Source organism: Beta vulgaris, chromosome 3, assembly GCF_026745355.1.
Source record: "Beta vulgaris subsp. vulgaris cultivar EL10 chromosome 3, EL10.2, whole genome shotgun sequence".
NCBI lineage: Eukaryota > Viridiplantae > Streptophyta > Magnoliopsida > Caryophyllales > Amaranthaceae > Beta > Beta vulgaris.
In genome coordinates, this window is record NC_079204.1 from 51680162 (window position 1) to 51705833 (window position 25672).

At 34.2% G+C, this 25672-nt stretch overlaps 2 protein-coding genes across 6 annotated transcripts; one reads left to right on the top strand and one right to left on the bottom strand.

Moving 5' to 3' along the window:
* LOC104889406 (hypothetical protein) lies at positions 1-12990 on the top strand. 5 transcript variants are annotated; one of them, XR_007272811.2, is made up of 4 exons: positions 1-154; positions 1985-2075; positions 3915-4368; positions 12706-12990. XR_007272811.2 is itself a non-coding variant. In XM_010674620.4 (4 exons), the coding sequence occupies exons 3-4, from the start codon at positions 2045-2047 to the stop codon at positions 4301-4303; spliced, it is 420 nt and encodes a 139-aa protein (XP_010672922.1). In that variant the 5' UTR covers positions 11-154; positions 1101-1162; positions 1985-2044; the 3' UTR covers positions 4304-4530. The 5 variants fall into 5 exon arrangements, 3 of the variants coding, with proteins under 3 accessions (XP_010672921.1, XP_010672922.1, XP_010672923.1); XR_002039561.3 differs by lacking the exon at positions 12706-12990 and adding an exon at positions 4809-5347; XM_010674620.4 differs by lacking the exon at positions 12706-12990 and adding an exon at positions 1101-1162 and having other exon boundaries at positions 11-154; positions 3915-4530.
* LOC104889407 (cytokinin dehydrogenase 1) lies at positions 4611-7446 on the bottom strand. The gene is made up of 5 exons (XM_010674622.4): positions 6485-7446; positions 6201-6328; positions 5854-6114; positions 5498-5760; positions 4611-5151 (listed from the first exon to the last, which is right to left on the bottom strand). The coding sequence occupies exons 1-5, from the start codon at positions 7137-7139 to the stop codon at positions 4830-4832; spliced, it is 1629 nt and encodes a 542-aa protein (XP_010672924.2). The 5' UTR covers positions 7140-7446; the 3' UTR covers positions 4611-4829.
* Positions 12991-25672: the final 12682 nt, after the last annotated feature.

Genomic DNA, 25672 nt, shown 5'->3' on the forward strand with positions numbered 1-25672 from the left:
ATGAATATGAATACGTGTCGAACAAAATCCATTACCACGTCTTCCACTTCCAAACAGCAAATCAATCACAACAATGGCGGTAAATCAAACTTACCTACGGCGCAGAGTTTCTCTACCGCATTTCTGCTGAAAACGCAACTATACTCACTTCACGGTATCTTTCTCTCTCTTTCATACTTTTCGTCGCCTCGTTGCGTCGAATTGTTTGACTCTCCTTTGGGAACCTTTGAATTTGTTCCGAGTTGTGATGTTTTTCAGGAATATGTTCATTATCTTTTTTTTTTTTGTTTTTCATCGTGTTTCATTAATTTCTATACGTTTGTTTTTGCGTTGATGATTAGTTCGCTTTCTGAAATTCGATGTTATATTGAATTCAATTCTTCCTTGCAAATGCAATTGTGTTAATTATTAGTGATGTTCTTTCGGAATTTGTTGATAGTGTCTTTTTATAGTGTTTAATCAATTTCTGTTCGTTTGTTTTGCGTTGATTATTTGTTCGTTTTCTAGAATTTGAATTTCTACTGAATTCAATTCTTTGCTGCAAATGCAATTGTGTTAATTATTAGTGATGTTCTGGCGGAATTTTTTGATAATATCTTTTTATAGTGTTTAATCAATTTCTATTAGTTTGTTTTGCGTTAATTATTTGTTCTTTTTCTAGAATTTGAATTTCTACTAAATTCAATTCTTTGCTGCAAATGCAATTTTTGTTGGCGCTCGTACTGTCGGAAATACGAATGATGATTAATTTGAATACTGTAAATTCAAGCTATGTTGTCTTTAAATTACAAAAAGTTTTTACTTGATTTCTGATGGATTTTTATACTAGAGGTGTTCTTGTTTGATTACTTGCAATTCATCGTAGCATTATTGTTGATCAATGAAAATTTTAATTGTATTGTTTGTTGTTTTAATTATTTTTTGAATAATTAAAAGATAGGGTTTGAAATGAGACTTATTGGATGTTAACGTATTTATTAGGGTTTAGAATTTAATGGTGTTCTTGAGCTGAAATTAGGGTGAAAAAATGCAAATATCCAGAATTGATGCAGTGATTTGAGTTACTGATTGCTTCTTTCTATGTGTGTTCTTTCTCGCAGCATTAAGTCGGTGCTCGTGTTACTAATTGAGGAGTGAAGGATTGCTAATCAAAGTTGTTAGGGTTTGTTATTGTTCTTGCATGGGAAAGGGGTGAAAGACAAGACCTCTCAATTTATGCGGGGATTGGGGTTTTGGACACTTCTTCTGTAGAATACACACTATTTCTTGCATTAATATGCCAGACTGTGAAGTGTGAAGTTAATGTCTCTTTGGAGAAATCTGCCTATTGCAAAGTGTATTATCCCTTTGGTCCCTAATTTTTGGCTCCATTTCCTTTTTCGAGGACAAAATTACTTAAAGTCCCATTAATAGATAAGAAACATTACTACGGAGAATCTTGTTGGATTCTCCTAACGAATATTTTGAAAATGTCCCTTTTTATAATTGTGATGGCAGATTAATGGTCATGTTATTTAGAGATCCCGAAAAAGTAATTGGAACCAACAATTAGGTACACAGGGAATATTATTTACTTAATTTTAAATGGAGGGAGAAAAACTGTTTTCAGTTAGAACTCAATTAAGTTAGTAGGAATCATGGAAATTGATTTAAACTTAGCAATTTGTTTTTTAGATGTTGAGGCATTGAGGGTATTGAACATGATCATATAAAAGCCATATTGGTGTGCATGAAACTTTTTGAATCTTATTGATTGGCCCAAAACTCATTAATTGTAGCCATTGACTCATTGTTCAAAGTTTTGTATTCTATCCTTCCAAGTCTTACTAGGTCACAGCATATCTGTGTGATTGTGTTTGCTCAATTTTTTTTGAGTAGAATTTGAACTATGATACGTATTGGAATTTAAATACATATTGTTTGACACTTTTCAATTTTCTTCCTTCTTGACTTGGAACTTATCTTCAAATTCTTATATTTGCAGGGTATATCAGTATAAATTGTTCCTGTGCTGACACTTCCACTTGTGTATGCTTGAGCCATCATGGAGGATAAAGGAGCTGCAATGACAATTGGTATTATCTTCTGCTGCTTTACATTTGTAAACAACTTGAACTTTGGATCTCTTAATTCCATAAATTCTTGGTGCTTATACTCTTATGTGGACATTGTCATAAATAATATTGGTGCCGAGTAAAAGGAACGGACCCCAGCGTTCTTTCACTTTCTCAATATACATAAACTTATTAATTTAGTGATTATGGAATTTGAAGTCAGATAAGTACACCCTTAGCTGTCAATATAATCTATTGCTTGGGATTCGGAACTTCAATTTTGCTTCTTTATTATCATAAGTTTTTAGGGCTTTCTAGCTGAAGCTTATCTGTTATTGTATGTGTCTTGTTTCTTGGTATATGCGGTAATTCTACTTGATATAATCCTAGTTCACCTTTTCTTTGGTCAAGTTGTTTGTGACTATGAAATTGTGGCTGATACATGATGAATACAGACTGCAATGTTTGGAGTCCTTGAAATGATTTGAACTTGCTAAACTCAACTAACTACAGTTTCTTTACGGGAATTAACTTATAAACAATGTCTGTGGTCTTCTGCTTCTGTTCAGATTTGTGTCTCAATATTGGTTGGAGTAGAGTGCTTGGAGTTGATATTTAAGCCTTCTCCCTTGACATGCTAGGCCTTTCACAGGCGTGTCATGTTAAGGCATTGTCTTGAAATATCTGATTTTGATTTCCGTCTCCATGTTCAATTATATATTACTATATTCTCCTTGATAATATACAATATATTTGAAGTTGGTGTTAGAAGTATTCACCAAGCGTGTTCCTTAGATGAGCAACTGCTGAGGTGGAGGGTAAGAGGACATTCGGTTTTGGTTCTTTTTGTCAGGGTTAGAGAGATGGTCATGTTTAGTTTCCAGATATTACAGATTTAGTCTTGGAGTTGGTAGTAGGAGTTAGGATGTCAATGCAGTAAAACGATCTTGCCTTGTCTATTCCATCGCTTTTTTTTTTCCCCGTTCCTTCCAAGTTCCAACTGCTGGTTGGGGCATATTACTGCTCAACATGATTGGTTCTTTTCTCATTTGATATGGATTGGTATTGATGTCTACCAAATCCTTTCTTCATGTTAAAGAGCCGAGCTTAGTGTAAATGTGGAGCATGAAGTTCTCATTCAGAAAAATGGAAATCATGGCATTTACTTCTGTTTCATATATCCCTCTTGTTGCTTTGGCATGATGTTCTAGAGTAAAGTCTCTTGTTTCTTTATTGCTTACTGACAATTAAATATTACTATATTCTCCTTGATAATATACAATATATTTGAAGTTGGTGTTAGAAGTATTCACCAAGCGTGTTCCTTAGATGAGCAAGTGCTGAGGTGGAGGGTAAGAGGACATTCGAATTTGGTTCTTTTTGTCAGGGTTAGAGAGATGGTCATGTTTAGTTTCCAGATATTACAGATTTAGTCTTGGAGTTGGTAGTAGGAGTTTGGATGTCAATGCAGTAAAACGATCTTGCCTTGTCTATTCCATTGCTTTTTTTTTTCCCCGTTCCTTCCAACTGCTGGTTGGGGCATATTACTGCTCAACATGATTGTTTTTTTTCTCATTTGATCTGGATTGGTAATGATGTCTACCAAATCCTTTCTTCATGCTAAAGAGCCGAGCTTAGTGTAAATGTGGAGCATGAATTTCTCATTCAGAAAAATGGAAATCATGGCATTTACTTCTGTTTCATATATCCCTCTTGTTGCTTTGGCATGATGTTCTAGAGTAAAGTCTCTTGTTTCTTTATTGCTTACTGGCAATTTCTCGAACCTTTTTTTTGTTATTTTGTATGATTTGTATGTTCATTTTCTTCCTCTAATTCAATACACAACCTTTTGTATTTCAGATAAGACTGACCATGGCCAGAGGAAAAGAGGAGCTGAATCTGAGAGGGATCAGAGGGATATTATTCCTAAGCTGGACTCTTACCCTGATAAAGATACTGTGCAATTTCATATGACTGATCCCCGATCTGGGAGAGATATTGCACAAATGGAAGCATCAAATTATAGTGATCCATCAACAGAGGTAAATATGGAGGCTACTATAGATCCTGAAGATGTTGTACGAGCTGGAGGTTTTGGTGCCAGAGATGATTTAAGTAGTTTTCTTCCTATCGCAAGCGACTCTACTGACTTTGAAGCTTCTTTGCTTGATGCGCGTGACTATGAAGAACCCCAGGGTGAGCAACGTCGACCAGGCCTTGGCTGGAGTGAAGATAGTGTGTCAGAGTAAACTATTTTTCCAGGAAGTATCTTTCAGAATTTATACTTACAGTCACAGACATTAACATGTTAAAGGTACGTTTGTAACACATTCAGCGCATCTAGTTGTTTTTCTAGTGTTATATACTTTATTGGTGACTACCAAAAGGTAATATTATTGCGCGTCTTTTTCTGTGGGTCAATTTGTAAACCTTTTCAGTAATTCCTGCACAACGTAGAAAAACTTTAATTTTTCTATTTGTCTTTCCAATTTTACATTCTCGTCAGTATCTGCAGTTTAGTTATCGTCAACTTAATTTCAACTTCACGTAAAGATCTGAGTGTCTTGTTCAAAATTGTATTGAAAGCAGTGTAGAGGAAAATACTAGAATGTACATCAATGAATGCTGTACTCCTTTGTGAACCCCTAAATAATAGGGTGCTAGAAGATGTGCCGGTTATGTAGATTGTCTACTTACAGACTTTACTTCAATGCTTCTGTCTTAATGGTTTTTGGGTCGTCCTATTTGAATCAGGTTCTTGTGATGATGTAAATATCATGAAAGAGCTCTCCCTTTGTAGAAGATTCTTTGTCCTGGCGTGAGAATTGATAGAGGGTCATAGGTTGATTTCCTTCTTGCGAATACATCCCATTTAGGCCCAAAATGAGCTCGCCAATGATCCTGAGTGTTATAATGTGGAAGATATTGCTTTACCCCAAGCTTAGCCTTCTCACAGAAATCGAGTATACCTTTATTCTTGGTTAATATATTTTCAAGTCCGTCTGATCCAGATGAAGATGGCAATGCAGATGTTAGAATTGCTATAAGGTAGAAAACATCTTCTGCTGGGGTCACCAAAGATGTCTTGTCATTCCATCTGTTCAGTATAATACAGATTTAAATTTAGTTTTTACCCGGGAAAAAGATTCCACTTTACGTCTTCTTTGTGAGTAGGGGAAATTCCTAGTTCATAATCAACATAAACATTTTTTGTCAATAACATTGTTATATTGTATGTTCAGCAACAAATGTTGTATAAAAAATCAATCTATATCCATCATCTATTTGCTATATTTTTATCTATTACTTCTATGGAGACGATGAGATTTTATTCTTAATTTACCAAATTTGTGTGGAACAAAAAATGTTCATACCGGTTATGAACTTGGAAGGCCTGGTATGAGTAGTAAGTGAACAGACACACATATCAGATAAATAGATACCTTGATTGGTTGACTGGATAGATGAGGATCGGACCATTGCTTGTGTCTGTGAGGATATTACCAAATACTTCTTCTGCAAAATTATATATCTTACTTTTAGGAACAAGGAGATTTAACCAGGGATGAGGAACATCCCATAATCCCTTCTCTCGGAGCTTTATTTCCGATATGTGAACTCTATTTAAGAAATCCACATATGATACTTCTGACTGGAAAACTGTGTAGGGGATATAGTTTAACTTCGACAAAATATATTCTACTTTCTGCATTTGGAAAGGCGCAAGAGATTCAGTACTAATGAATGATTTGCACGGGTATCATGAAAAAAAATTGACTGTTCAGAGGTTCTAACTCACCTGGTTTATAATGTTCGCATCTTCAGGATTAAAGTACTTGGCCATTTCAAGGCAATAGAGCGTTTTCCCTTCAGAGCTGAATTGACTTGCTTGCAGTGGTTCTTTCGGACTGAAGGTAGATCTCCAATTATTAACAAGTCCTGTCCTGTTAATTATGACAAATCCTTCAATATAATCAAATGTATTATCTGATGATATTAGCTGTTCTTGATCCTTGGTAAATAAGTTGAAATCTGAGTAAAGCACTCTATTCCATTTAACCTGTGAGAGTGAAAAAAGCTCTTTTAGATGACTACAGGTACCTTTATGATTTACTAGACAAAAGTCAGATAATATGGTTTACTTACCATTTTGGGAGCCGGTTCCAAAGAGATTCTAGCCCTAGTGATGATGCCAAATTGTCCTAGTCCTCCAAGAACGCCGTAAAAAAGGTCGGCGTTTTGCTTTTCTGAACAGTTCACTATATCTCCCTTTCCTGCAACCATTACCAAAAAAAGCAATATCATTTCCTGAAATGGGCCTGAATATCTTTTATACAGTGAATGTGATCTTGTTTGGTGAAGCTCATTTTAAGATAATTATTTTTACTTTTTAATATTTTCAAATAGAGCAAGAAGAGTTTAAAATTTACCCGTGACAACTTCCAGTTGATAGACATTATTTATCTGAGGTCCATGTCTGAATGCCTGTCCACTGATCCCAGCATTTGATAGGGTTCCCCCGACGGTCAAATGAAGGTAGTCGGTCCATGACTTAGGCGCTAGTCCGTGTTTTAGGGTCTCATGCAGAATGTTTATCCACAGTTCACCCCCTGAAACATCTACATAGGGTAGCTCCCCCGCCTTAACATGCATCTTTGGTTCTTCTAGTGATTCCATGTTGATGACAATACCACCATGATTTTGTGATTGGCCTTGAAGCGAGTGACCATGGCCTCTTGCTGTAATAGTTAGCTCCGGGTTATGGCCCATGTTGAAAACATGTTTGATTGTTGTAGAGATGTCAGAGACTGTCTTTGGTAACAGAACTGCCATTGGAAGGAAATGGTATCTGTTACCAAAGTCTTTTGCTACACGACGAGTATTGTCTAAATCAAAATGACCCTTTAGATTGAGTTTCTTAAGTGATGATACTAGATCAAGTGAGCTCAAGTTTGTGAAATCTGGACTGGCATGAGGAAGGTAAGAGCAGTGGTTGATATTATGGCCAGCCAAGTTCAATAAGAGAACTAAGAAAACTTTTAGCAGCATCTCTGCACTTTGTCTAAGGGACTTACACGAGAACATTTTTCTCGACGCGTTTTTTTTTTGTGTTTGTTATTGTGCTGATCGAGTAATGAATCTTGTGGAAGTGAAAGAAGAAGAGGAGGTTAAAACTGGGGAAATGTTTGGGTTTTGTTTGTGAAGCAAAGGCAAGAGTAAAGGTGTGGAAGAGATGCAGTGTGGGAGAGAATTTAAAGGGGAGTGTCTTGAGGCCTGAGTCAAATGCGGTCATGTATTGTTACTAAGTGGTGGAAACTTCATTAAGAGATTGACGTTTACTTGCTGTTATAGTATTATTAATTATTTGTAGGCCATCATTCTATACTTGGTGTGGGGGTTGTTTTACTAAGTTGTTTTTAAAGACTCGCTGCAACTCTTTCACTTTCTTCTGTTTTTCTTTTTTCCTTATCTTTTTTTTTTTCTTTTATTTTTTTTAGAGGTGTGTATATATTTCATGTGGGTATCACATTTAATTTAGGATGGAATTTTTGTGTTTTGGATGCTTTAAAGATGAGAGGACCTGCCTTTTTGTACGAGACTGTATGCATGTAAGTTCTGCCTTCAGGAAACAACGATATATCATGTGGAACTATGGAAGTCGTCCTTTGATTGGAAATATAATTCCCAATGAAGTTTTGTTTATTTTGTGGGAAGTGTTAGAAGTTGTGTGAAGTAACAATTCTCATGGAAAATTTCACTTATATTAACGGAGCTATGTAGGTTAGTTCCTATGACAAATATAAGTTCTTATTTAAGTATATTGAGGATTAATTGGATTTTAAGTTTAGGCTCTGTCTACTTTACATTTGGAGAATGTATTCTAGAAAAATTTAGTGAGTGGTTCATGCGTTGTCTCATTATGTTGCTTCTTTCACATGGTGAGTTATAGACACTTGTGATAAATTTAGGTAGAGAAGTATATTAGTTAAAAGAAGGGATCGATTATATATTGAAATTATTATAACTTAAAAAATCACTTTTACTTTTGAGAAAACAAGTTATAAGATTGTAGCACATTGATGGAAGTCATCGATACTTTAAATTATGGGTTTAAATCTTTACGTAGATATTGTGAGTCTCTTTCATCCAACTTAAAGATAGTATGATGGCAATGAATTAGTGACTTCACAGGCCCCCCCCCCCCCCTCCCCATTCTTACTCTCTCTTGTTTGATAAGAGGCTGGTTAGCATTATTTTATAGATACTATTTTTGAGGTGAATATTTTGTTTACTTGTTTCTTTAAAATTATACATTTTGGGAAATATGCCTTTCAAGTGGATTATTCCCCACCTACTACCCTGGCCATCAAGTCTTTGCCTGGTCCTTGCCCTATCAAAATTGTTCTGTTCTTTTCTTAGGGGTACTATTCTCTTAGGGTAAGTATCTCCAAATTATTTTACAGTGTGTTTGGTTCATTTTTAGTAAAGGAAAGAAAGAGAAGAGAAAGGAAGAGAAGAGAAAAGAAAGAATGGAAAAGAAAGGAAAAAAACCTTAATTTTCCATGTTTGGTATAAAATTTCACTTTCCTTCCGAATTCCCCCACTTTTGGGAGGAAAGAAAAGTGAAATTTTATTGAAGGGTCTTTCCTTCCATTTCCTTTCACTTAATTTTTTTTTAATGAACAAAACATTGAAAAGTAACAAACTTTCTTCCACTTCCTTTCTTTTCCTTTCAAATCCTTTCTACCAAACAAGCTGTTAGTCTATTGCAAGGAGTGATAGCTTGACTGCTTGACAGGGTTGCTATTTGCTGAGGTAAAAAGTAAAACTAAAAACTACTGCTTACTAACAAGAAAGTAAAGATTTACGGTTGAATTCTATTTGTAGCTCACCTAGGCAGCCTTACCTTTTTAAGACAATTTGAAGTCATTTACGAAAGGCAATAAAAGGGTCTTCTATGTAAGAGTAGAAAACAAAAAAAATGTCTGATTGCAAATTACAGTATTAGCTAGCACTCTGAACAACTGATGGCTGATGCTGAGATCTTTGATCGGAGAGTGATTGACGGGGTTGGCCCCTACTAAAACCTTCCCTGAAGGGTGGCTCTGAGTTGGATTTGTGGGGCCTTGCTTGTTGACCACATTCTCTTCTGCTTTGGCTTATGGTATGTCACCTTTTTTATGCTATAGTAGTATTGTCTATACTAATATGTTAAAAGGCGTTCCTAGGAATAATGCCACGTAACACTTTCCCTTAGAGTGTTATATGTAACCCACTTGCAATGAAAAAGACGTAGAAAATGCTTTGTATAATATTCGACCCTGTGAGCATAAGCATATATACCAAGTGTTAACTACTAAATCAAGTGATGCTTGATGTTTTTATTTTAAAGTTAAATATTAATAAATGAAAGATATTTACCCCGGGTCTAAAAACTAGATATTAATGAAAATCTTTTCTTAGCGAATTGATTTTACTAAGCAAGTACTAGATGTCATGGAATTTATGTATATCTTAGGTATCCAGTTTCTTGATTGTAAGATGTCAGATAAGCTCATAACTCATAAGGTTTGTATGGATGAGTATTTAAATGATAAAAAAGCTTACTTGTAAACGTTCGGGCGCCTTTCGGGAGCTCCCTTACTTGGAAAGCGTTATCAACTCCGGCTAAAGCAATTTTAGGCGTAAAAAGAGCTAGCTTCGGAGGCGATGTTGGAGTAATTTTTTAAGGGGATGGAACTTCAAGAGACTTACTAGTTTATGAGGTTTAGGGTTTTAAAGATGTTTGTATTGGTAAAATGAGAATAAAATAGGGTGGTATATCTATATTGTATAATTTGAACGTTGGAGTACCTGTGAATTGTGATGAGATTGTTCATGGATGTAGGCCAATTGCTAAGCAACGCTAAATTTACCAAGAATGTTTATTGTTCCATATTTTAGAGCTTGTTAGTTTGACATAAATTTTAAAAGGAAGGTAGAAGTTCTTAGGAGGTAGAAAACATGAAATAGTTTGGCTGGAAAAAGTAAACGAAGAAAAAGAATAAGAAGCTTATAACTTGTACCTCCCATAAATTGGAGGTAGTTGATTACTAAGCACTTCTAAACTTGTATTTTCTTTGATCAATCAAACGACTTTTTGGATTTTTGGGCAACAATTTTTGGGAAAATAATTAGAAAATAATACTTACTTTCGTTCAACCAATGACCATTTAAAATGATGAGGGCTTGCGCTCTTAAGCATTTGATTTTTACTTTTTTTTTGTGAGGAGATTCCTTAACAAGTTAGGAAAATTCATTCCAACTTGTTAAGGTGAGAATCGATCCTAAAACTTTTTGAAATTGGGAGGAATACTTAAACCACCGAATCATCCCTCATTTTCCACTTGACATTAACTTGGTAGACTTTGTAAGTGTGATTCTTTGACATGTAGTCATCTAACATACATCAAACTGACTTAATGGTCTTTGCTAAAAGTTTCTTTGCATATGGGTTTTTAATTCGAGTATTCTGATATGTGCTGGATAGCTAAAAGTAATTTTATGTTAAGAGTTACAGTGTCCTTTTTCTCCTTAATATTTATGGCTTCATTGTCACGTGATGTTCACAAGGATCTGTCCTAGCTTTGGACCACTATCACTATGGAGTACTCCATGAGCATCTATGATTTTAAAGCATTTGGACCTTTTCTCCTCAACTTATTTTCAATTCAGTTCAACTCAGTTCCAATTAGTGAAGTGTAGTTCAGTTTAATCAATTAATGTTCAGCTCTAATAATCATTTCTATTAGTTATAATTTAATTCAGTTCAATTCAATTCACTTAGTTCAGTTGCAATCAGTTCAGTTCAATTTAATTTGATTGTTTTATGTTGAAGAGAACAAACCCTTGTTCTGTGAGGAAATAAAAAATCTATCATATTTACACTTTGTTTTGGATAAAAGGATATGGAGGAAAAGGAAATGGAGGGAAAGGAAGGAAAACTAGTTTCCTTATTTGAATGAGAGGTTGAGAGAACGAAATTCGGAAGGGAAGGAAGGGATGGATCTATTTTCAGTTATTCTTTAATGAACATCATCGCACCAAAATTGCAGAGATTTAGAAGGAAAATGAAGCTTTTTTTTTCTTTCCTCATCCTTTTTTTCTCTTTGTGCATGGATATCCAAACAAGTGTAATATTGAGATGTTTGACAATTAGAGTTTTGGTAAAAAATGAATTTGAATCATTTTTAAAGTTTTTGACTAATTAGAAAGTCTATGGTGTTCGGCAAAGATAGAGTTTTGGGGTGAAAACTTTGAATTTCTTTAAAAGATTAGGTGAGAGAATATATAAATGAGTTTTTTGTCCATAATTATAATACTAACATATTAGTTAACATGTTCACAATATATACAAAGGCTAATCAGTTTTTAGCAATCAGCTATATTTTACCAAATATATTTACGAGAATAGTTGGTCAAATTTGTTGTCAAAGTTACTAAATTAAAAGGTAAGATTCTAAATTTTACCGGTTAAACTCTAAATTTTATTTGTTAAATAGGATTGTTGTTTTTGCAGATCTCCTTTCTACTGATTTCTTTACTTGGGTTACTGGTCGTATATATCTTTTCTGTTGTAAGCTTTTCATTGGGGCCCCTTCTTGTTGATGTGTTTGTTGATTAGCTATCAAATTTAGCGGCCAGGGCATCTAGTTGAGTTAGTAGTTAGTACGCCCTTGTTACAAGAGGGCAGTGATTTTAAATATCATTTCTTTTGTACATTTAACATCTTTTATGGCAAATAGTAATGTAAATCATGGAGTCAGATTTTCTATTAGAAAAAAAATATGGAGTTAGATTAGGAACCGAATTATTACTTGTCTATACAAGTGGCTAGTCAATGGAACTTGTCAAGAAAATTTTTGATATAGAGAGAGCCAAATGTGCGAATGAAGTAGACAAGATTTGATCCAATGTCTAATATTTTAAGTAGTTAAGTTAGTTGACATTGACATGAAACTCGTCAAAGTACCTGTATGTTTCGAACTTTTTTTGAAAAAAAATTTAAATAGTCATATGATAAAGATAAAAAGGTACTTCGGATAAAAAAAGCTATACGGTGTAATATCTATGTGTTGTTGAAATATTCAAATGGCTTGGTAAAAGGTCTTATTTTTATTTTTTACTTATTAATACGTATTTTCTTCATCATTCCTATTTGTTTTTCTCGCGTTTTTCATTAGGTGGCTTGCTTTAAAAAGGTTGTCTATAGAGAATATTATTTATTTAGACAGGAAAAAAATATGAGAAAGAGTGCGCAAAACGTCGAAGAGGAGTTCTAAAAGTAAGAGAAAAGTTTCATAAAGTAAAATTAGAAGTGTAAAAAGTATATTTATCTTGTATTTCCTATATAAAAAAAACATAAGGAGCAACTCCTAGATTCTGCACACGTTTGTACATAGAACATGATGCGCACATGTACATGACTAACAAGCCAAATGAACATATATACATATTTGATATATGTTGGTACATGTTCTTTGATATTGGTCTTGTATTTATGATTTAATTTTTCATACATCGTGTGTATGATTTTTATCATACGAACTTGTGTATGTATCAATTTGAGCGCAAGGAGTATCAATTCTATAATAAGTGTCTATTTGTACAGTTGAATGAAGAAATAGGGGTTTCCTATGCCTATGAGCTGGTCATGACTGCTGGAGTCTAAAACCCCAACACTGGGTCATACTTGAAATGATTTTGGTTATTAATTTAATTATCATTCTTGGGTAAACTTCCACTGACATTTAATTGGATTGCTACTATTTAATTATCTTATTATTATCATTAACATTATTGTTTTGTATCTTTTGCTCGTCAGCAGCATATTTAAGCAGTCATTTCGGCTGTGAGTTGAAATTGGATGATGTATTTAATAAGCATGTTAGGTTTTTGTCTGGGTGCTGTCTTCTTAAGTTTTTCTGTGAAACAGATGTTGAATGTTCCATATGTCTTCTAAATTTTTTATACTTTTACATTATTCATGTTTTCTATTTTGATTATGTTTTATGATTAAGTATGAAACAATTGTTATTATGTAACATGTTATTGTATGTCTAAATACATATATTTTTAAAATTTTGACTTTTTACACTTTTTCTAGTTTCAAAATACTTGATACACTTTTTTTGACAAGCTTATTAGAAATCAGATCAGCGTATAGTTTTAATTATTAATTAACTATTAATATTTTTGATTTCCTGATAAAAGTTATAAAAAGTTGATATTCCTATTTTGATATTGTAAGTTGAGACAAATCGAACAAAATCCTATATGACAATATATATTGTCTTACGTAGAACTCACAAAATACGGTTAAGGGAGTGTGCAGTGTGCTTGGATAATGTAAAAGTGAATCCGTGTCAAACATTTTGAAACCGATTCTAAACTGCTAAATGGTTATAGTGAAGTATTTGTCTACATTGTATACAGTAAACTTGTAGGTCATAGTGTTGCAAATTTTATGAAAAACAAAGGAAATACTTCATTGTGTTAAGATATTTGGTTCTTTTGTTCCCTTTCCCTTAAATTGTGCTATGAACTCTTCTGTTTTTCAAGGGTCAACAAAAAAAAAGTCTTGAACTAGTGGACTGCTGATAAATGTGAATCCCATGGATTAATTTGTAAGCCAGTTGTTCTACCCCTAAGTTTATCATTTATTTTGGTTTCAAGGGCTACAAAGATCCTTTTTCTTAAGAGGGGTTTGGGGCATTTTGTCTCTGATAAAGTAGGGGAAGTCTTCAAATTTGATGTCTAGGTGATTCTCTTTTTGTGTGTTTGGTTGGAAGGAAGGTGTTTTCTCAACAAAAAAAAAAAAAAAAAAATTAATTTCCTCACTTTCTTCTATTTGGTTTGGACTTGATCAAGTATGGGAAAGTACGAGTGAAATTTTATTTACCAAGGATGGAATAATACTTTACTAATGAGGTAAGGGAAGTCACACTTTCCTTCACTCTGTCAACTTTACGCAATATTACTTTTCCTAATGAGGTAAAGGAAGTCACACTTTCCCTCACTATGTCAACTTTACGCAACACAAACAAACAAAAAATGGGTTTAAAGCAAAATTGCTTTCCATTTGTAACCAAACAAAGGAAAACAATCTAGAATTGAGTTTTCCTATGGAATCATATTTTTCATGGAAAAATACTTTCTCTTAAGAATGTTTTCTATTCAACCAAACACACCCTAAATGGATGTTTAACTTTTATGGAAGACGACAAGAGGTCTAGACGTACAGTTGATTTTTTTTTTTTTTTGAAATCATGTAAAAATATGAGTCAATAAAGATGATATCTTTTTACGTAGAATGTTAAAATTTTTAACAAATACTTTAGATAATTGGTATTACTCTCACATGTTACAGGGCTGTAGAACAAGGATTTCCACGCACCCTTTTTCTTGGAGTACCCTAGAAGCGCATAGTTTATAGTTAGTACTTTATATCTGTAGAACAAGGATTTTCGTAATAAGTGAATGAACAATGGTAATGTTCTCACTAATTAAGAGATTGGAGGTTTAATTCCAACTTCTCCTTTTCTTGTCATGGGGTTATCGTGATTTTTCAGGTTTCTCCTGGTTTGTAGGATCACCCTTTTCCTCTTAACCTTATTTAAAGTGCATCAGTAAATTAACAAAAATATTATCCTTTGCAAGTGCCTCAGGTTTACGGTTTACCCTTTCTCCCTTCTGGTATAGTAACTTTATGGAAAAATGGAATTGATAAGCTTTAATAAGTTCCAATAAGTAATACTCTTTATATTCTACTATTATTTATTATGCCTATTTAATCGTTCTACGTTCTAATTATAGTTTTTAACTTTTTATGTTTATTTTGGACAGTAGATCATAAAGTTTTGAAAATGATCTCTCTTTTACAAATTTTTAACATGGTTGCTAAATGCAACCTCACTTTACTATACCTAACCTATTAAAATATCTAAGATATCCCTCATAAATCCATCTATCAATTTATGCCTACTTTCTTCCTCTACCATTTCTCTCGCTTTTTTCTAGGGTTGTACTAATTTAATTTCTAAGAATTTCTCCATTTTCGATTGATTTCTCCATAACAACACAACTTTCTTCCTCCTTTCTCTCTTTTCGTGGTTTGTCTTCCTCCTTCCTCCATTTTCACGATTTCTCTTCATCCTTTCTCCATTTTCGTGGTTTCAAAAACAGCAAACAGCAAATTGCGAGTTACAATTTGGAAGGAAACTGAGAAAATTATCTAAGGCTCAAATTTACTGTTTTGTGCAATCTGCACGAAATAGAATAGAATGTTTCGTGCAATCTGCATGAAGTTGAATAGAATGTTTCGTTCAATCTGCACGAAACAGATTAATCGAGTTCGTGTAAATTGCACGAAATAAGGCAAATCGATGCATAATAATCGTCCGATAATGCATAATGACAAAAAAAATGAACAACATACATCAGATTGAAATTCGTTCGAGTCAAAATTATCGTCCATTGAGTATCAGATTAAAATTTGTGAATTAGGTCTTCTATGAAGTTTTTTTCCTCTAACGATTAGAAAGGAGGAGGAGTGAATATTTTTAGAAAGAGAAAGGTGTTTTTAGAAAGAATATAAAAATAAAGGGTTTTTAGACTGCATTAGTAAAATGAGGCTACGTTTTGTAACCCCATTTCTAATAGCTACAGCCCCATCTAGTTTAATAACATGAAAGCTTATGTCATTCACTCTTTTTTACAAACTTATCTATATATCTATATTAAAAATCCCTTCAATGGTTTTTTTTTTTTTTTTTTTTTGTAAAATCCTTCCTCCCATATATAATACTTGCAATTTTTTATTTTAACTATTATTTGTAACATTGACATTTGTAGCATTATATATAGCTCTTTCTCTCGCCTGACACATGCAATAAGATCAAGAACTTTATAACAAGTCTTGAATCCTCAACTAGTTTTTAGGCTCGGGCTATGTCCCGGGTTAGAAAATTTTCATTTGTTAATATTATACTTTGATATGATAGCACTAAATACTACTTGGTCTAGTGGTTAAAACTTTAGTACATGAACTTGAGGTCACGAGATCAAAACCTATATTATGCAATTTCTAATTTTTTATTGTACATGGATTACATGATCTAAAACTCCCTAGGGAGAGTGCCACGTGGCACCGTTTCTGGTTTACACACGCCTTTTAATATATTAGTATAGATTACATACTTTAGATGTTATAATAATACTAAGCTGCACCTCCTAATCATAGAGGGGGAATTCGAACTTGTGACCTATCGTTCACAACACCTCAATTTTAACCACTAGGCCAAGACATCCTTGGTGCTAAATACTACATTGGGTTTGGTAAAAATAAATATAAATTTGAAGTCAAGCAACAAGTTTAATTGCGTAAATTATCCATGGTAGAAAAATGATGTAGACTTCATACATCATTGCTCTTTTATACTCCCTCCGTCCCAAAATATAGTTCCCATTTTCATTTTTTCACGGTAATTTATGCAAGTAGAATATAAGAGGGATAATAAAGATTTTTTGTTTATTTAAATAAATGTTGTATGGGAAAAGATGATTTTAGGAGAGAGAGTGGAGAATAATTGGTGAAAGAGCATTAATTGTAACATTTTGGTTGAATAAATATAGGAAAAAACAAAATTCAAGAAGCAAATAAATAATGGGACACGGTTTTTCTAGACAAATTACGGAAAAATGTGGAACTAAATATGGAAATGGGAACTATATTTTGGGACACCCAAAATGGAAATGGGAATTATATTTTGGACGGAGGGAGTAGCTAATACTCCCTCTGTCCCATAATATAGTGCTCATTTCTCATTTTTCACAAGAATTAAGGAAAATGGAAATAGTTTTAAGATTTCACAAAAATATTTGGAAAATGATATACATGTATAGCCCTTAGGGCTATGTATAAGGTGCTTAAAATGGAAATAAAATATTAAATCAAGCATTTATTACCTCTGTTGATGTGAAAATGTGTCTTGAATTCTTAAACTGTTTCCATTTAAAGAAATGTATTTAATGCTAAGTAAATGTTTATTGGGTATTTTTGTCTTGGAACTAGTTCTTTTTCTTATTTTTCCTTTAAAATAAAATGAAAGAGCAATAAATATACCTTGGAATGGTGTAAAACAATAAATAAGGGCATATATTTTAAAAGAAAGTAGGGGTATTTTGGAAAATTTTATGTAGAAATGAAGGATAATTTAGTTCAAACAAATTGATAAAAAAAGAAATAGGCACAACATTTTGGGACACCCAAAGAGGAATGCAAGCACTATATTATGGGACGGAGGAGTACATAGTAAAGACATAGGAGTTGGGGTTGGTTCAAGTGGTGAGCTTTCCCGTCTTCCCTTGCAAGGTCTAGGGTCCAATTCCTACCCCAAGCATTTGCTTGGGATTTAAGGGGGGGGAGGGTTGGGGGTGTCTGGCTTGTAATGGGCCTCTGGGTGGGGGGATCTGTACGAGGGCAGCCCAGAAGAATTCTTCTTATAATTTTTTTTTAAAAAAATACATAGTAAAGACATGTATTTGAGTTTACAAATAATACATATTACTCGAAGAAAATGGAAGCACGACAATAGTGAAGTAAACGCAATATGAGGAGCATATAAATATTGTGCAAAGATTGGGTGTCAATAGATAGAATTTTTGGAAATTAGGGCAAACAACTATTCAATAAATTGCGTAAAATTTATTGGAAGCGAAATTAAATTTTATAAACTAAGGTAAGAATTATATAGATAATACTTCACAACTTTGTAAGGGGTAAGGGTTTTTTAGAATTGGCTTGTATTATGTTTTACAAGAGTTTGTCTTGTAAGAGATTGTCTATTTTTAAATTAAAATTAGGCAATGGTATCCCAATTTTTAAAACAGCATTAGCCCAATAGTAACTAGGTTAATTTCTTTCGGTTACTAGTTTAATCTATTCAGTGACTATGTCTACTTTTATATTAAAATTAGACCGTTTCTTTTAATAATTTTTGGTTTTACAATACAAAAGTAAAACGAAGATCTGTAGAACAAAAGAAAAAAAAATGCGAAAGATTTGTACTCCCTAAATAGAAAATAAGAGCACAACCAACACATAAACAAATAATCTAATACCAAATATAACAAACAAAAATAAATGAGGGCATATAGCATGCTTGAAAATTAGTTAATTTTTCACTAAAAAAACTAGTTAATTCTTAATAAGTAGTAACACTAATATACCTGTCAAAAAAAAAACCCCAATATAAAAAGAAGAGCTCGAGCATGATTGAGCCTTCCTAACTAGTAATTTTAATGTAACCTATCAATTTACACCCCTTCACATATATAATATATTATGTCAAAAGCAAGTGAAAAGCAGTGTTACTATGACACCTTTATTTACCTTAAAAACGGGGTGTCATGGCGTGTCGTGTCGTGTACCTGGATATTTCATTTTAAACTAAAAATTTGACATTTTTCAACAAAATAGCCAAGTCCGACACTTGGACACCCGTATCCGAGTAAACACTCAATCCGAGTCTAAGTAACATAGGTGAAAAGTCTAATGTGGGAAGAAAAGTTTTAAGTTTTAATAGGACTCGGTGAACTTTCAACCTTCATTTACGGTATGTTCCCGATGTGAATTTTAGGTGAAAAGATTATATATAGCCGTATCCTTGTTGGATTTATGATGGTTTTGTTGATGGTTCAAAGAAAATATTACTCCCCCACTATGTTAATATTGGCTAATATCTCAAGTACATCACTCATTGGATTTTGAAGCTGGCCAAAAATGGTACTTTAATGTTTTTAAAAAGGATTTGGAATTCAGATGAGCAATTATGGGATTGGATCTAGTGCTCATGCAACAATGGAGAACAAAATGAACTTTCAGCCAAAAGGCTATATATCCTACTTAGCTTTTTGAGTCCTAGATTCCAGCACTGTAAATAAAGCCACATTACAGCTGGTACCCCAACCAAGAGAAACCGTGGGAAAATAATTACATGCTTTGCTTTATTTTGTCATAATCAATTCTATGTTTTGAGGTTTTTAGATCCAAATTTATGTTGGTAGTACTTTATTTTCTTCATTGAGTTGTCTGTCCAATACTTATTGCTTTGTGCTTAGATGGTATAGTAGTAATAAAGTTGTCTATGACTAATTAACCTAATCCCAAAAATTATCCTGAACTTTGTTGTGATCGATAATCGACTAGTATCTGAATAACCAACCAAATTGATGACTTGTAACAGAGATAAATCCAACCTGGTATTAAATGATAATCGTTTTGATTCAATTACTCTTATGATTCGACTTGATTATCATCGAAACTTGGGATAAACAAAGCCCAAGACTACCTATCGATGACTCAAAATAAGAGTTAGAATTCAAAATCGCTCACAAGTAAATCAAAATTTGGGACTAAAAGAACAAAAAATAGAAAAGAAAGATTATTTTTTTATATTTTGATTTCCACGGATAAATGAATATAAATATATTTGCAATTAAGAACTAAGTTGTTAACGAAATTAGATAAACTTAGCTTGACAAAAGAGGTGATTATGCAATATTCTATGGATATTTTTTTAGTACTATGTTTCAATTAGATGCGCATGTTTTTTTAATAAGTTTGGTTCCATTCTATTATTCAACTTATTTTTGCTTACTTGATTTATCTGAACTTATTTTTACTGAAAATAATTTCTAATAAGTTCAACAAAATAGAGCCTTTACAGGAAAAAAAAAGACCTGTCAATTGAAACTATTATAATGAGTTGTTGCTACATGTCAAACTAGCTACTCGACATTACGAAATATCACAATAAAAAAATTATTTTCGCATACGTTGCATGCTTGGAAAGCTAGTATTGAATATTTAAAGCCTATCTCAAAGATGATAAATAATCAAAAAGTTGCAATATTTGAAGAAGATGGATGATTGGATGAAATATTAAATTAAGATAAGAGAGATCTGGTTAAGATTTGTACCTTCTTTAAACGCAGCTCAACAATTTTGGTCTATAACTTTTTGATCATTATGTTTATTGATGTAGTTATGTAGAAAGTGTCTTTAAGAGATAAGATTGCGTTTTAGTAGCCATGGATGGATTCTATAATCATTCTGTTTATGTAAGAGGGTGCAGCAAAGAGGACAGACAAGAATCTCTATCCTCATTTTTATGAATTATGCAACTTTCGGGGGGTGCGTCTATGTTTGTGTTTATTATTGCATGTATTTATGCTGTCCCCGAGCGTCATTGCTGAGGTTTTTCTGCAAACTAGAGTTGTTTTTGATCATTTTCTACATAACTACTAGAGTTGGCGTGAGTAGTTAAGGGCCTACATTGCCACAACTCCCTCCATTAGTAAACAACTTCCACAACTCTAGAAAGTATATTAACCTACATTGCCACAACTCCCTCCATTAGTAAACAACTTCCATCTTTTTGAGAAGTAACTTTCTTTGATACTCCCACTATATCATCAGTTGTCAGAAAATTGATCAATTGAACATTTGAACCTCAGCATATTTGGTTAAATTATTTAAGCAACACCCTATTCTTTTGGATTCATTGGAGCTAAACTAGACTCAACAACAACCATAATAATAATAAGTAACCAACTAGAGTTGGCGTGAGTAGTTAAGGGCCTCTCACTCCTTAATCAAGGTCTCGGGTTCGAGTCTTGGATATGCAAAAAAAATCCCAACTGGAAGGGAATAGGGACGCTGCCCTTTGAGTTACCCAGCCATGCAAACTCCCACACGAAATTAGTCCACTCGCCGAATTAAGGTGGTGGAAAACTCCTCATAGTAGGACCAAAAATAATAATAATAATAATAATAATAATAATAATAATAATAATAATAATAATAATAATAATAATAATAACAACAACAACAACAACAACAACAATAATAATAATAATAATAATAATAATAATAATAATAATAATAATAATAATATGCAAATAAAAATCTTTAATATATATAATTTGTATTATATTTCTAAATATACAATTATACCTCATACCCTTTATTTAAATCTATGAAACAATGATGAAAGTATAACTCTCACCCCCAATTGAAAGATCCATACGATTCACCCATGATATAAAATACCTACTATATATTTGTAATCAAATCAATCTTAATAATAAAACTCATGCATTACTTTGTCGATTTAATTACTAAAATTATGTGCACAAGGGGGTGTACGTGATAAAATTTATATGGCACTGAACTGAATTGAAGTGAGCTGAATTAAGATGAACGACTGAACTGAATGGAATTGAAGCAAAATTATGAGAGCAAAATAGCTAAATTGAATTGTATTCAACTCAAGTAAAACTATGGGAGGAAATTGAAGTAGTTGAACTAAAATGAACCGAACTGAAATGAACCGAACTGAAACTATGCCCAAAATAACATGCCCTAAGTTGTATTGAACAAAATTTATTAGAGCTAAACTAAACTGAACTAAATAAAGTTAAACTGAATTAAACTAAGCTGAACTAAAGTAAACTTATATGAGACTTATAAACCAAAAGAACGTGGCTTAAGTGATGAGTTGATCACATATGAGTCACATGACACATTTATTGTATGAGTTAGGTGTTAGGATTTACCTTTAAACACAAACTCGATATGACAACTCCGTTACTAGCTAACTAGATTAGAGATTTTCCATATTTAGATTTAAGTTTTGTTCTTTAGTTGTTATATTTGGTTTATATTACTTGATTTTCTTACAAAGATAGTGAGCTGATTAGAATTTCGGACCAATTAAATTTATTTATGTATGCTTGGGCTAATATGAGTTCGACCAACAAGCAATGTCACATGTTTGATGAACGGGTTGGATTAGAAGGCTGAGGTAGTACGCCTATATAATTAATTAACTGGTCAGGTTAGGGTCTAGGACAATCAATTGTTAGTTTTGAATCCCGAAAATCTTTTGGGTTTCTTCAAATTTTTAGCACTTTCCAGAATCTCTGAATTTGATCTTTGTGAGTTTTTCATTCTCTACTTAGTACTTACAGTGTGCACAATTTGGAACACAATGTGTTAAAATCGTGGGGGGCAAGGGCAACTCCAACATCTGATTGCACCATATCATAGTGGGTGAACTTATTTCAAACATTTTAGTGGTCTGTATTCAATCATTCTTTTTCCCTAAAAATGTGATTTTTTTTTACTCTACATGTTTAAGCAATAAAATTGTGATGAAACAGACAATATATGATATTGAGTTAGTGAGAGGCTAGAACAATGCTGCGAGTTGATTAAGATGTGTCACCCTCATACTCATAGTCTCCCTCTCATACCCTTTCCCTCGCATCCTTACCCGGCACTCTCAAGCTCTCAGTCATTCTCTCTTCCCCCCTTCCCACTTAACACTTTTTTATTCTTATCTTGCCTCACTTTGTATTGGCACCACAAAGAGCTATTGCGGATGCCATCTAGCTTAATTGGCAAAATCTGGTGGAAGTCTTATTTAAGACCTAGGATCGAATCTCGTCTACATTATTGCGCTTATTCACTCATTCACACCAAAGAACCATTGAAGGAGAAGGACTATTACCTGACATTGTTACCGGTGATGCCAGAGAGCTGGTTGAATATTTTTTTTGACACAATTTTTTTTGACATAAGAACTTCAATTTTAATGCTAAAGGTTATGTATAGATAAAATTAGGGATGGCAATTGGGCGGGGCGGGTGCGGAGGATGGTACCTCCACACCCGCACCCGCATTAAATTCTCATCCCCATCCCCGCCCCACCACTCATTGCGGGGGAAGATTCCATCCCCATCCCCGCCCCACCACCCATTGCGGGGGGAAATTCTAGACCCACCCCTGCCCCAACCCCGCACCCGCGTCGTACCCGCATCATACCCACTTCACCCCCGCAAAAAATCCACCAAAAAATCCGCCATAAGCCCATTATAGTTGTCTACTTCACAAAACCACAATATAATATAGTAAAAGAAAAGTTAAAATACATTAACAAAGGCAAATGTTTTATTACATTTCAAAAGTGTCTTCAAATACATTAGTAATATATATATATATATATATATATATATATATATATATATATATATATATATATATATATATATATATAAATAGAATTTTAATAATAAATATGCAGGGTGGGGATGGGGCGGCGCAGGCGAGGATGGGGCGGGTATAACATAAAATCCACACTCGCTCCACCACCCATTGCGGGTACAATTTTAATCCCCATCCCCGCCCCAATTGGGCGGGGATGAGGCGGGTCTCCTACTTGACCCGCCCCACTGCCATCCCTAGATAAAATGCATATGTATTAAATAGAAAAAAGTACTTCTCTAATAAAGACAATTGTAGGAGATATCAAAAATTTAAGACAATGGGAAATAAAAAAATAGCAAACATTTTAAGAGAAGAAAAAAAAGAATCAAAAAGAAAATACCCAAAACAAGAAAGAGAAACAAAACACACAAAATAAAAACAAAAAAGAAGCGAAAAGGAGAAACAATGTTAGGTTGGGAAATGGGAATTGATCCTGCGTCCTTTGACGCCAGTCAGCCTTTTTTTACAAGCAAATCTACGAGCCTCGACGATAAAATATTTTCAGGAGCAGTAGCCAAATCAAAATTGTCTTTGTCTCTTTAACTCAATTTTTTTTCACCAACATTTTCACTGTATTTTTTTATTATTATTTTGATCTTTACTCTTATGAACCGAATCATCCATTCAAACCCGATTCTTAAATTGGACAAATTCTTCAATGACATAACACAAAATGAAAGATTTAGCTAATGTAACAAGGATAATCATAGAAAAAAATTCAAAAAATCTATCACCGAACCACGCAGTTGATACTAAACTAAAGCGGCACAAATTAATTATATCGAACTTTTTTTCCCATTTTGTAGCCCTATTTTCCTTTTTTTCCAGATTTTCGTGAGTTCAGTTGAACCCATCACCCATGATCCCCGGACTCAATCAAATTACATATTTATTTAATTCTTGAAATCACATAATGTGAGATAATGATAATCTCCTTAGTTGGAGTGATTTCATTAAGGGAATATATATATGATGTACAAACTAATATCTAAAGGATATACAAGAGATAATTAGTAAACAATAATATCTACAGAATATACATCAAGAGAATATTAACATATTCTCACTATCACACCCCCTCAGTCGGAGCGGGAGGAGGACGGACACTCAGACTGGATCGGAAATCAAGAAATAACTGTCGAGGGAGACCCTTGGTGAAGATATCGGCATATTGGAACGCGGAGGGGACATGAAGTACTCGAACATGACCAAGAGCTACCTTCTCACGAACAAAGTGAATATCCATCTCAATATGTTTAGTTCGCTGGTGATGAACCGGATTATGTGAAAGGTAGATGGCAGAAATGTTATCACAGTAGACAATGGTGGCCTTGCGCAAAGGACACCGAAGCTCGAGGAGGAGGTTGCGAAGCCAGCAAGACTCGGCAACGACGTTGGCAACGCCACGATACTCAGCCTCAGCACTCGATCTGGAGAGAGTGGGTTGGCGTTTAGCCGACCAGGATATAAGGTTATCCCCGAGGAAAACACAATAGCCGGATGTGGAGCGCCGAGTGTCAGGACAACCGCCCCAGTCTGCATCAGTATAGGTGACCAGACGAGTAGGAGCAGATGGATAGAGATGAAGACCAAGGTCCATAGTACCCTTGAGGTACCGAACAATACGCTTAAGAGCGTTGAAATGAGGTTCCCGAGGAGCATGCATGAAAAGGCACACCTGCTGAACTGCATAGGCAATGTCGGGACGAGTAAAGGTGAGATACTGAATGGCCCCAGCAAGGCTCCGGTAAAGAGTGGGGTCAGATATGAGAGGACCAGTATCAGCACTGAGCTTGGAGTTAGTATCAACTGGAGTGGCAGCCGGTTTGCAGTTTGTCATACTAGCACGATGAATAATATCCTCAGCATACTTCTTCTGACATAGGAACATACTGGAAGAAGTCCGCTGTACTGAGATGCCAAGAAAGTAACTCAAGTTGCCCAGATCGGTCATGGCAAATTCCGCCTTGAGAAGTGAAATGAGGCGATCACGAAGGCCATCAGAAGAAGCTGTCAAAACAATATCATCTACATATAATAACAGGTAAGCAGTATGAACACCAGAGTGATAGATGAAAAGAGAAGTGTCACTAGTGCTGCAGGTGAAGCCAATGTGCAAGAGATATTGAGCAAACCGTTGGTACCAAGCCCGAGGTGCCTGTTTCAGCCCATAAAGAGACTTACGCAAGCGACAAACATAAGAAGGGGCAGTAGGATCCACAAACCCAGGTGGCTGATGCATGTAGACAGTTTCCTGAAGAGAGCCATGAAGAAAAGCATTTTTGACGTCCAGCTGATGAATAGGCCATTTCTTACCCATAGCAATACTCAAAACAGTCCGGATGGTGGCCGGTTTGACCACCGGGCTGAAGGTCTCATCACAATCGATGCCAACCTGCTGAGATTTACCATTAGCCACCAAACGCGCTTTGTAGCGCTCAAGATCACCTGTGTCCCTGTACTTATG